We start from the raw sequence: 13,117 nt of genomic DNA on the forward strand, positions 1-13,117 counted from the left end.
CCAGTCGAGAGTGCCAGGCCCAGTGCCCACAAACGCACGTCACGGGTCTAATGCAATTATCCCCCGAAGACCAGGCCCTTCGGCCCACAATGTCCGTGCCTAACATGATACTAAGGTAAACTGATCTCTGCCCGCACATGATCCATACCCCTCCATTCCCTGCGTGTCCCGTGAGCCTGTCTGAAAGCCTCTTAAACACCACTATCGTACCTGGCCTCCACCGGTCACCCCTGGCAGCACCTTCCAGGCACCCACCACCCTCTGTGTAAAACAACTTGCCCGCTGCACAACTTTGCCCCCTCTCACCTTAAAGCCCGTGCCCTCTAATCTCTGACATTTCCACCTGGGACAAAGGTTCTGACTGTCTATCCTGTCTCTTGCCTTCCCCCCCCCCTCCCCGCTCCCACCTTACCCCATCTTCCATTGCCTTCCCCCCCTCCCCTCTTCCCCCACCAGCCCTCCCCTCCCCTCCCTCTCTCTAATCCACCACACACGCCTCCCCATCTCCCCTCGCCTCCCCATCTCCCCTCTCTCCCCCCTGCCTTCCCCACCCCTCCCCTCTCTCCCCCCCACCCCTCCCCTCTCTTCCCCAATCCCCTCTCTCCCCCTCTCCCTATCTCCCCTCTGTCCCGCTGCCTCCCCCACCCCTCCTCTCTCTCCCCCCCTCTCCCCCCTGCCTGCCCTCCTCTCCCCTCTCTCCACCCCTGCCCTCTATTACCGTCTCTGCCTCTGTCTGCCCCCCCACTCCTCTCCCCCCACTCTCTCCCCACTCTCGCTCCCCCCTCCTGCCCCATGCCCCCCTCTCTCTCCCCCCCCACCTCCCCACCCCTCCCCTCTCCCCCCTGCCTTCCCCAACTCTCCCCTCTCTCCCCCACCCCTCCCCTCTCTTCCCCATCCCCTCTCTCCCCCACCTGCCCCATGCCCCCCCCTCTCTCCCATCTGCCCCCTTTTCTCCCGCACCTGCCCCCTGCCCCCTCTCCCTCCCTCTCTCCCCCCTCCCTCCCTCTCTCCCCCACCTGTCCCCCCTCTCCCCCACCTGCCCCCCCTCTCTCCCCCCCCGGCCCCCCCCCCGGCCCCCCTCTCTCCCCCCCCCCCCCCCCTCCATGCTGCTGCAGGCCGCTGCATCTCGCGGAGGCTGCTGTGCAACAGGCAGAGAGACTGCAGCGACGGCTCGGACGAGGAGGGGTGCCAGAGGCCTACGCACCCGTGCGGCCGCCCCCTCCGCCCCGTCCCGGCCGCACAGCTCATCGGCAGCGGGTAGGCCCCAACCCGGGGTCAGGGGTCACAGGCTGGGTGGGTGGGTGGGTGGGCCATGGGTGGGGGTGGGGCATGGGTGGGGGTGGGCCATGGGTGGGTGGGGCATGGGTGGGGGTGGGCCATGGGTGGGTGGGGCATGGGTGGGGGTGGGCCATGGGTGGGTGGGCCATGGGTGGGTGGGCCATGGGTGGGGGTGGGCCATGGGTGGGTGGGCCATGGGTGGGGGTGGGCCATGGGTGGGTGGGCCATGGGTGGGTGGGGCATGGGTGGGGGTGGGCCATGGGTGGGTGGGGCATGGGTGTGGGGGAGCAGAGGGAGGGGGGATGGTGAGGAGGGGGTTGGACGGAGGGGGAAGGGGGATCGTGAGGAGGTGGGGGATGGTGGGAGGGAGAGGGATAGTGGGAGGGAGAGGGATAGTGAGGAGGTGGGGGAGTGAGGGGAAGGTTCAGGGAGCAGGGGGGAGGGGGAGGGAGGGAGTTTGGAGGGGAGGAAGGGCGATGAGGAGACGAAGCAGAGGGGAGGGATGAGGGGGTTAGTGAGGAGTGGAGGGAGGGAAGGGAAGGTGGGGGAGGTGCAGGGAGCGGAGGGAGAGGGGGTGAGGGAGGAGGGAGCAGAGGGCGATGAGGAGAGGAAGCGGAGGGGAGGGAGGAGGGGGTTGGCGAGGAGCGGAGGGAAGGGGGATGAGCAATAGAGGAAGGGGAGGGGAGGGTGGAAAGGAGGGAGGTGTAGAGGGTAGGAAGGAGGGGAGGGGGTTGGGAGGGGAGGGAGTGGGAGGGGAGTGAGGGGAATGGGGGGTGGGAGGGGAGTGAGGAGAAGATCGGGTGGGGGAGGGAGTCAGTGAGGAGTGGAGGGGGAGGGAGTATGAAGGGATTTGGGAGGAGGGGAGGTAGTGGGGAGGGGAGTGAGGGGGCGGAGGGAGAGGGAGTGCGGAGGGGCGTGAGGGGGGAGGGGAGGGAGTGTGAAGGGGAGTGGGGGAGGGGAATGAGGGGGGAGTGAGGAGGATTTGCGAGGAGGGGAGTGAGGGGGAATGGGAGGTGGGAGGGGAGTGAGGAGAGGGTGGGGGAGGGAGTGAGGAGGGGAGGGGGGAGGTAGTGAGGAGGGGAGGGGGAGGGAGTGAGGAGGGGAGGGGGGAGGTAGTGAGGAGGGGAGGGGGAGGGAGTGAGGAGGGGAGGGGGGAGGGAGTGAGGAGGGGAGGGGGAGGGGGAGGGAGTGTGAAGGGATTTGGGAGGAGGGGAGGGAGGAAGGGGGGTGGGAGGGGAGTGAGCAGAGGGTAGGGGAGGGGTGGGGGGGTGGGAGGGGAGGGAGGGGGCGGAGGGGGAGTCAGTGAGGAGGGGAGGGAGTATGAAGGGATTTGAGAGGAGGGGGGCGTGAGTGGGAGGGAAGGGGGGAGGGAGGAGGGAGTAAAGTTAGGGAGGAGGGGGGTGAGGGGAGGGGAGTGTGAAGGGGAGTAGGGGAGTGGAGTGAGGGGGGGGAGTGAGGAGGGATTTGCGAGGAGGGGAGTGAGGAGAGGGTGGGGGAGGGAGGGGAGGAAGGGGGAGGGAGGAGGTAGTGAAGGAGGGGAGGAAGGGGGAGGGGGAATGGGGGGTGGGAGGGGAGGGAGGGGAGTGAGGAGAGGGTGGGGGAGGGAGGGGAGGAAGGAGGTAGTGAAGGGAGGGAGTGAGGGGGAATGGGGGGTGGGAGGGGAGTGAGGAGAGGGTGGGGGAGGGAGGGGAGGAAGGAGGGAGTGAAGGGAGGGAGGAGGGGAGGGGATGGGAGAGGAGAGAGGGGACTGCCGTGGTGGTGGGCCCCGTTCTCTGGCCGGGCCCTCTCTCGGCCCCCGGGCCCAGTCAGTGTCCCCAAGGGCCCGTGGAGGAGGGGGGGGGGGGGGGGGGGGGTTGAAGCTGCAGCCGGCCTCACTCCCCCTGACCGCCCCTCTGTCCACAGGTACAACGCGTTGGCCGGCGAGTTGGCCGGGGAAGTCCTCGATAACACCTTCTACGGCAAAGACTGTAATACTGTGTCTGAGCACACCATCGACAACCTCTACCGAATGCCCAGCAACCTGCTCAACTTCACCCTGAAGGTGCCCACACTGTCTCACCACCACCTTCCTCCCCTCTGCCTCCCTCCCTCCCTCCCTCCTTCCCTCCCTCCCTCCCTCCCTCGCTCCCTCCCTCCCTCCTTCCCTCCCTCCCTCCCTCCTTCCCTCCCTCGCTCGCTCCCCCCCCTCCCTCCCTCCCTCCCTTCCTCCTTCCATCCCTTCCCCCCATCCCTCCCTAGGAGATAGATTTAAACTTTAAAATGCGAATAACTTCAAAAATATAAAACCGATTTCAATGAAACTTCTTCCATTATCACCAGAGGGACGACGGTGAGTGAGGTGGGCCTAAAATTGTCGCGCTATCCTGTACCGTTTTGACTGTAGTTCAGGAACAAACAGACAAACAAACAAACAAACGAACGAGAGTTTTCGTATATAGATGTATGGGGCTAGTTATGTGACACAGAATGTGGTGGTGGTGGTGGTGGTGGTTGTGGAAGCAGAAATGATCGTGGTGTTTAAGAGGCTTTCAGACAGGCACATCGATATGCAGGGAATGCAAACAGGCCCCAGTCTAAGAATAAAGGGGTAGGCCATTTAAAACGAGATGAGTTTTGGTCCCCTAATTTGAGGAAGGACGTCCTTGCTGTTGAGGCAGTGCAGCGTAGGTTCACCAGGTTAATCCCCGGGATGGCGGGACTGTCATATGAGGAAAGATTGGGAAAGACTGGGCTGGTATTCGCTGGAATTTAGAAGCATGAGAGGATGAGAGGGGATCTTATAAAATTATAAAAGCACTGGATGCAGGAAAAATGTCCCCAATGTTGGGGGAGTCCAGAACCAGGGGCCACACAGTCTTAGAATAAAGGGGAGGCCATTTAAAACTGAGGTGAGAAGGAACTTTTTCACCCAGAGAGTTGTGAATTTGTTTTAATTCTCTGCCACAGAGGGCAGTGGAGGCCAATTCACTGGATGGATTTAAGAGAGAGTTAGATAGAGCTCTGGGGGCTAGCGGAGTCAGGGGATATGGGGAGAAGGCAGGCACGGGTTACTGATTGTGGACGATCAGCCACGATCACAATGAATGGCGGTGCTGGCTCGAAGGGCCGAGTGGCCTCCTCCAGCACCTATTTTCCATATTTCTATGTTTCTATGTTTATCAGTGTGGGCAGGTTGGGCCGAAGGGCTTGTGTGCTCAGTGTAAGACTACTTTGCACAACCCCGTGACTGTGCCACTGACGGCAGCAGCCGTGTGGAGGAGCAGAGTTTGCAGTGAGCAAAAGCTGAGACAAGGTGAGGCGAATTGTGGGCCAGTTGCAGGGAGAAGGCTGGCAGAAGGAGCGACGGGCCGAATGGCGGGTGGGCTGGACCGGGGCAGGGCCGGGGGTGGGCTCACCGTTCTTGCACTGGAACTTGTCGCGGCAGTTGATTTTCTACGTTTCTGTGAATGGAGGGATATGGACCACATGCAGGCAGAGGAGGCTGGTTTAACTGGGCACGGACATCGTGGGCCGAAGGGCCTGTTCCTGTTCTGCCCCGTTGTTCTGTGTGCATGATTGGGAGATTTCATCACTCAAACAGAGGAGCAAGACATGGAGAGTGAAAAGGGGAAGGTTGTGAAGAGAGATGTGGCTGGGATGTGGTCTCCAGAGGGCTTCACGGTGGCGCAGCGGTAGAGTTGTTGCTTTACAGCGAATGCAGCGCCGGAGACTCAGGTTCGATCCTGGCTACGGGTGCTGCACTGTAAGGAGTTTGTACGTTCTCCCCGTGACCTGCGTGGGTTTTCTCCGAGATCTTCGGTTTCCTCCCACACTCCAAAGACGTACAGGTTTGTAGGTTAATTGGCTGAGTAAATGTAAAAATTGTCCCTAGTGGGTGTAGGATAGTGTTAGTGTGCGGGGATCGCTGGGCGGCACGGACTTGGTGGGCCGAAGGGCCTGTTTCCGGCTGTATATATATGATGATGATGTTCGGCACGGACCTCGTGGGCCGCAGGGCCTGTTTGTTTGTGCCTTGCGCTGTTGGTATGTTCGGTTCGCCAACGCAGTTATTGTGGATGAGCCCTGACCAAAGATACTAGAGGAGCAAGATGGACCACTCCGTCGAAATCGCCTACACTGAAGTGAAGCACGCAAAGGAGCGTAACGTCCGCCATTTTAGTAAGCAAAACCCGCCGTTCGCTGTGTATGCCTCTCGCAGTGTAATCAGTGTTTGGGGGAACAGTATGTGTGATGATACCATTAAAATGCAGAATATATCTCACCTGTCCACTCACAGATTTTTGTTATTTTTCTTTTTAAATGTTTCTGCAAGTTTCTGCCTACTAAAATGGCCGCCGTGACGTGCTACGGTTTTTGGGGTCGAGCAGTCTATCTCCCCGGGCCCTTGGGAAGACCGACCGGGCCCCGGGGGCCGAGAGAGGGCCCGACTAGAGAATGCGGCCCACCATCACGGCACTCCCCTCTCTCCCCTCCCACCCCCATTCCCCCACCCCCCTCCTCCCTCCCTTCACTCCCTCCTTCCTCCCCTCCCTTCCCCACCCCCCTCCTCACATCCACTCCCTCCCCTCCCACCCCCATTCACCCCTCACTCCCCTCCTCGCAAATGCCTCCTCACTCCCCCCCCCTCATTCCCTCCCTTCACTCCCTCCTTCCTCCCCTCCCTCCCCTCCCACCCCATTCACCCCTCACTCCCCTCCTCGCAAATGCCTCCTCACTCCCCCCCCTCACTTCCCTCCCCTTACTCCCCTTCACACTCCCTCCCCTCCCCCTCCCCCCACCCCATCCTCACTCCCCCCCTCACTCCCCTCCCCTTACTCCCCTTCACACTCCCTCCCCTCCCCCCTCCCCATCCTCACTCCCCCCCCTCACTCCCCTCCCCTTACTCCCCTTCACACTCCCTCCCCTCCCCCTCCCCCCTCCCCATCCTCACTCCCCCCCTCACTCCCCTCCCCTTACTCCCCTTCACACTCCCTCCCCTCCCCCATCACTCCCCATACTCCCCTCCCCACTCCCCTCCTCACTCCCCTCCTCGCAAATGCCTCCTCACCCCTCCCTCACTCCCCTCCCCCTACTCCCCTCCCCCCCACTCCCTCCCTCCCCTCCCTCCCCTCCTCCCTCCCCTCCTGGCAAATCCTTTCATGCTCTGCTCTATGATCTTTGGCTCTGACCAAGGTGCTTCCTCTCTCCCAGAAAACGGTCCTGGAGGATGACGTCACGGCCATGTTTTACGCCGATGCTGCCGATTATGACACTCGAGTCTCCAATGTGAACAACTTGTACGATGAAAGGTCGAGCACGTTCAAAATCCCCGTGTTGTTCAGTCGCAAATGGACCACGACAACCACCCGGAAATCCAGCTTCAAGGAGCTGATCAAAGCTTCCAAAAAGAAGGTAGAGTTGCCATCACAACACAACCTAGCGCGAATGAACGTACAACAGTAGACACAAAATGCTGGAGTAACTCAGCGGGTCAGGTGTGACGGTGTGAGGGTGTGATGGTGTGTGACGGTGTGTGACGGTGTGATGGTGTGATGGTGTGTGACGGTGTGTGACGGTGCGGTGTGTGACGGTGTGTGACGGTGCGGTGTGTGACGGTGTGTGACGGTGTGATGGTGTGATGGTGTGTGACGGTGTGTGACGGTGTGATGGTGTGATGGTGTGTGACGGTGTGTGACGGTGCGGTGTGTGACGGTGCGGTGTGTGACGGTGCGGTGTGTGACGGTGTGTGACGGTGTGTGACAGTGCGGTGTGTGACGGTGCGTGACGGTGCGTGACGGTGCGTGACGGTGTGTGACGGTGTGTGACGGTGCGGTGCGTGACGGTGCGTGACGGTGTGTGACAGTGTGTGACGGTGTGTGACAGTGCAGTGTGTGACGGTGTGGGACGGTGCGGTGTGTGACGGTGTGTGACAGTGTGTGACGGTGTGTGACAGTGTGTGACGGTGTGTGACAGTGCGGTGTGTGACGGTGTGTGACGGTGTGTGACGGTGCGTGACGGTGCGGTGTGTGACGGTGCGGTGTGTGACGGGGCGGGGTGTGACGGTGTGTGATGGTGTGTGACGGTGCGGTGTGTGACGGTGCGGTGTGTGACGGTGCGTGACGGTGCGGTGTGTGACAGTGCGGTGTGTGACGGGGCGGTGTGTGACGGTGTGTGACGGTGCGTGACGGTGCGGTGTGTGACGGGGCGGTGTGTGACGGTGTGTGACGGTGTGTGACGGTGTGTGACGGTGTGTGACGGTGTGGTGTGTGACGGGGCGGTGTGTGACGGTGTGTGACGGTGTGTGACGGTGTGTGACGGTGCGGTGTGTGACGGTGTGTGACGGTGCGTGACGGTGCGGTGTGTGACGGTGTGTGATGGTGTGTGACGGTGCGTGATGGTGCGGTGTGTGACGGTGCGTGACGGTGCGGTGTGTGACGGTGTGTGACGGTGTGGTGTGTGATGGTGTGTGACGGTGTGTGACGGTGTGTGATGGTGTGCGACGGTGTGTGACGGTGTGTGACGGTGCGGTGCGTGACGGTGCGTGACGGTGTGTGACGGTGCGGTGCGTGACGGTGTGTGACGGTGGGTGACGGTGTGTGACGGTGTGTGACGGTGTGTGGCGGTGCGTGACGGTGCGGTGCGTGACGGTGCATGATGGTGTGTGACGGTGTGTGACGGTGCGGTGTGTAACGGTGCGTGACGGTGTGTGATGGTGTGTGACGGTGCGGTGTGACGGTGTGTGACGGTGCAGTGTGTGACGGTGCGGTGTGTGACGGTGCGGTGTGTGACGGTGTGTGACAGTGCGGTGTGTGACGGTGTGTGACGGTGTGTGACGGTGCGTGACGGTGAGGTGTGTGACGGTGCGGTGTGTGACGGTGCGTGACGGTGCGGTGTGTGACGGTGCGGTGTGTGACGGGGCGGTGTGTGACGGTGCGGTGTGTGACAGTGCGGTGTGTGACGGTGCGTGACGGTGCGGTGTGTGACGGTGCGGTGTGTGACGGTGCGGTGTGTGACGGTGCGTGACGGTGCGGTGTGTGACGGTGCGGTGTGTGACGGGGCGGTGTGTGACGGTGTGTGACGGTGTGTGACGGTGTGTGACGGTGTGTGATGGTGTGTGACGGTGTGGTGTGTGACGGAGCGGTGTGTGACGGTGTGTGACGGTGTGTGACGGTGTGTGACGGTGCGGTGTGTGACGGTGTGTGACGGTGCGTGACGGTGCGGTGTGTGACGGTGTGTGACGGTGTGTGACGGTGCGTGACGGTGCGGTGTGTGACGGTGTGTGACGGTGTGTGACGGTGCGTGACGGTGCGTGACGGTGCGGTGTGTGACGGTGTGTGACGGTGTGGTGTGTGATGGTGTGTGACGGTGTGTGATGGTGTGTGACGGTGTGTGACGGTGTGTGACGGTGTGTGATGGTGTGCGACGGTGTGTGACGGTGTGTGACGGTGCGGTGCGTGACGGTGCGTGACGGTGCGTGACGGTGTGTGACGGTGCGGTGCGTGACGGTGTGTGACGGTGGGTGACGGTGTGTGACGGTGTGTGGCGGTGCGTGACGGTGCGTGACGGTGCGGTGTGTGACGGTGCACGATGGTGTGTGACGGTGTGTGACGGTGCGGTGTGTAACGGTGCGTGACGGTGTGTGATGGTGTGTGACGGTGCGGTGTGACGGTGTGTGACGGTGCGGTGTGTGACGGTGCGGTGTGTGACGGTGCGGTGTGTGACGGTGTGTGACAGTGCGGTGTGTGACGGTGTGTGACGGTGTGTGACGGTGCGTGACGGTGCGTGACGGTGCGGTGTGTGACGGTGCGGTGTGTGACGGTGCGTGACGGTGCGGTGTGTGACGGTGCGGTGTGTGACGGGGCGGTGTGTGACGGTGTGTGATGGTGTGTGACGGTGCGGTGTGTGACGGTGCGGTGTGTGACGGTGCGGTGTGTGATGGTGCGTGACGGTGCGGTGTGTGACGGTGCGGTGTGTGACGGGGCGGTGTGTGACGGTATGTGACGGTGTGTGACGGTGTGTGACGGTGTGTGACGGTGTGTGACGGTGCATGACGGTGCGTGACGGGGCGGTGTGTGACGGTGTGTGACGGTGTGTGACGGTGTGTGACGGTGTGGTGTGTGACGGGGCGGTGTGGGACGGTGTGTGACGGTGTGTGACGGTGTGTGACGGTGCGTGACGGTGCGTGACGGTGTGTGACGGTGCGGTGTGTGACGGTGCATGACGGTGTGTGACGGTGCGGTGTGTGACGGTGTGTGATGGGGTGTGACGGTGTGTGACGGGGCGGTGTGTGACGGTGTGTGACGGTGCGGTGTGTGACGGGGCGGTGTGTGACGGTGTGTGACGGTGTGTGACGGTGTGTGGCGGTGCGTGACGGTGCGGTGTGTGACGGTGTGTGATGGTGTGTGACGGTGTGTGACGGTGTGTGGCGGTGCGTGACGGTGCGTGACGGTGCGGTGTGTGACGGTGCATGATGGTGTGTGACGGTGTGTGACGGTGCGTGATGGAGTGTGACGGTGCGTGACGGTGCGTGACGGTGCGTGACGGTGCGTGACGGTGTGTGACGGTGTGTGACGGTGTGTGACAGTGTGTGACGGTGTGTGACAGTGTGTGACGGTGTGTGACAGTGCGGTGTGTGACGGTGTGTGACGGTGTGTGACGGTGTGTGACGGTGCGTGACGGTGCGGTGGGTGACGGTGCGGTGTGTGACGGGGCGGGGTGTGACGGTGTGTGATGGTGTGTGACGGTGCGGTGTGTGACGGTGCAGTGTGTGACGGTGCGTGACGGTGCGGTGTGTGACGGTGCGGTGTGTGACGGTGCGGTGTGTGACGGTGTGTGACGGTGTGTGACGGTGTGTGACGGTGTGGTGTGTGACGGGGCGGTGTGGGACGGTGTGTGACGGTGTGTGACGGTGTGTGACGGTGCGTGACGGTGCGTGACGGTGTGTGACGGTGCGGTGTGTGACGGTGCATGACGGTGTGTGACGGTGCGGTGTGTGACGGTGTGTGATGGGGTGTGACGGTGTGTGACGGGGCGGTGTGTGACGGTGTGTGACGGTGCGGTGTGTGACGGGGCGGTGTGTGACGGTGTGTGACGGTGTGTGACGGTGTGTGGCGGTGCGTGACGGTGCGGTGTGTGACGGTGTGTGATGGTGTGTGACGGTGTGTGACGGTGTGTGGCGGTGCGTGACGGTGCGTGACGGTGCGGTGTGTGACGGTGCATGATGGTGTGTGACGGTGTGTGACGGTGCGTGATGGAGTGTGACGGTGCGTGACGGTGCGTGACGGTGCGTGACGGTGCGTGACGGTGTGTGACGGTGTGTGACGGTGTGTGACAGTGTGTGACGGTGTGTGACAGTGTGTGACGGTGTGTGACAGTGCGGTGTGTGACGGTGTGTGACGGTGTGTGACGGTGTGTGACGGTGCGTGACGGTGCGGTGGGTGACGGTGCGGTGTGTGACGGGGCGGGGTGTGACGGTGTGTGATGGTGTGTGACGGTGCGGTGTGTGACGGTGCAGTGTGTGACGGTGCGTGACGGTGCGGTGTGTGACGGTGCGGTGTGTGACGGTGCGGTGTGTGACGGTGCGTGACGGTGCGGTGTGTGACGGTGCGTGACGGTGCGGTGTGTGACAGTGCGGTGTGTGACGGGGCAGTGTGTGACGGTGTGTAACGGTGTGTGACGGTGTGTGACGGTGTGTGGCGGTGTGTGATGGTGTGTGACGGTGTGTGACGGTGTGGTGTGTGACGGGGCGGTGTGTGACGGTGTGTGATGGTGTGTGACGGTGTGTGACGGTGTGTGACGGTGCGGTGTGTGACGGTGTGTGACGGTGCGTGACGGTGCGGTGTGTGACGGTGTATGACGGTGCGTGACGGTGCGGTGTGTGACGGTGTGTGACGGTGTGTGACGGTGTGTGACGGTGCGTGACGGTGCGGTGTGTGACGGTGTGTGACGGTGTGGTGTGTGATGGTGTGTGACGGTGTGTGATGGTGTGTGACGGTGTGTGACGGTGTGTGACGGTGTGTGATGGTGTGCGACGGTGTGTGACGGTGTGTGACGGTGCGGTGCGTGACGGTGCGTGACGGTGCGTGACGGTGTGTGACGGTGCGGTGCGTGACGGTGTGTGACGGTGGGTGACGGTGTGTGACGGTGTGTGACGGTGTGTGGCGGTGCGTGACGGTGCGTGACGGTGCGGTGTGTGACGGTGCACGATGGTGTGTGACGGTGTGTGACGGTGCGGTGTGTAACGGTGTGTGACGGTGTGTGACGGTGTGTGACGGTGCGGTGTGTAACGGTGTGTGACGGTGCGTGACGGTATGTGATGGTGTGTGACGGTGCGGTGTGACGGTGTGTGACGGTGCGGTGTGTGACGGTGCGGTGTGTGACGGTGCGGTGTGTGACGGTGTGTGACAGTGCGGTGTGTGACGGTGTGTGACGGTGTGTGACGGTGCGTGACGGTGCGTGACGGTGCGGTGTGTGACGGTGCGGTGTGTGACGGTGCGGTGTGTGACGGTGTGTGACAGTGCGGTGTGTGACGGTGTGTGACGGTGCGTGACGGTGCTGTGTGTGACGGTGCGGTGTGTGACGGTGCATGACGGTGCGGTGTGTGACGGGGCGGTGTGTGACGGTGTGTGATGGTGTGTGACGGTGTGTGACGGGGCGGTGTGTGACGGTGTGTGACGGTGCGGTGTGTGACGGGGCGGTGTGTGACGGTGTGTGATGGTGTGTGACGGTGTGTGACGGGGCGGTGTGTGACGGTGTGTGACGGTGCGGTGTGTGACGGGGCGGTGTGTGACGGTGTGTGACGGTGTGTGACGGTGTGTGGCGGTGCGTGATGGTGCGGTGTGTGACGGTGTGTGATGGTGTGTGACGGTGTGTGACGGTGTGTGGCGGTGCGTGACGGTGCGGTGTGTGACGGTGCGGTGTGTGACGGTGTGTGACGGTGTGTGACGGTGTGTGGCGGTGCGTGACGGTGCGGTGTGTGACGGTGTGTGACGGTGCATGATGGTGTGTGACGGTGTGTGACGGTGCGTGATGGTGTGTGACGGTGCGTGACGGTGCGTGACGGTGCGTGACGGTGCGTGACGGTGTGTGACGGTGTGTGACGGTGTGTGACAGTGTGTGACGGTGTGTGACAGTGCGGTGTGTGACGGTGTGTGACAGTGTGTGACGGTGTGTGACGGTGCGTGACGGTGCGGTGTGTGACGGTGAGGTGTGTGACGGGGCGGGGTGTGACGGTGTGTGATGGTGTGTGACGGTGCGGTGTATGACGGTGCGGTGTGTGACGGTGCGTGACGGTGCGGTGTGTGACGGTGCGGTGTGTGACGGTGCGGTGTGTGACGGTGCGTGACGGTGCGGTGTGTGACGGTGCGTGACGGTGCGGTGTGTGACAGTGCGGTGTGTGGCGGGGCAGTGTGTGACGGTGTGTGACGGTGTGTGACGGTGTGTGACGGTGTGTGGCGGTGTGTGATGGTGTGTGACGGTGTGTGACGGTGTGTGACGGTGTGTGACGGTGTGTGACGGTGTGTGACGGTGCGGTGTGTGACGGTGTGTGACGGTGCATGACGGTGCGGTGTGTGACGGTGTGTGACGGTGTATGACGGTGCGTGACGGTGCGGTGTGTGACGGTGTGTGACGGTGTGTGACGGTGCGTGACGGTGCGTGACGGTGCGGTGTGTGACGGTGCACGATGGTGTGTGACGGTGTGTGACGGTGCGGTGTGTAACGGTGCGTGACGGTGTGTGATGGTGTGTGACGGTGCGGTGTGACGGTGTGTGACGGTGCGGTGTGTGACGGTGCGGTGTGTGACGGTGCGGTGTGTGACGGTGTTTGACAGTGCAGTGTGTGACGGTGTGTGACGGTGTGT

At 62.5% G+C, this 13,117-nt stretch overlaps 1 protein-coding gene across 1 annotated transcript; it reads left to right on the top strand.

Moving 5' to 3' along the window:
- Positions 1-1,115: 1,115 nt before the first annotated feature.
- LOC144591816 (complement component C6-like) lies at positions 1,116-6,669 on the top strand (the record flags this gene model as incomplete). The annotated part of the gene is made up of 3 exons (XM_078395837.1): positions 1,116-1,257; positions 3,181-3,319; positions 6,469-6,669. Coding segments are annotated over 3 exons (482 nt in total), but the record flags the coding sequence as incomplete, so codon positions are not given.
- Positions 6,670-13,117: the final 6,448 nt, after the last annotated feature.

Source organism: Rhinoraja longicauda, unplaced genomic scaffold (assembly GCF_053455715.1).
Source record: "Rhinoraja longicauda isolate Sanriku21f unplaced genomic scaffold, sRhiLon1.1 Scf002086, whole genome shotgun sequence".
NCBI classification, from domain to species: Eukaryota; Metazoa; Chordata; class Chondrichthyes; order Rajiformes; family Arhynchobatidae; genus Rhinoraja; species Rhinoraja longicauda.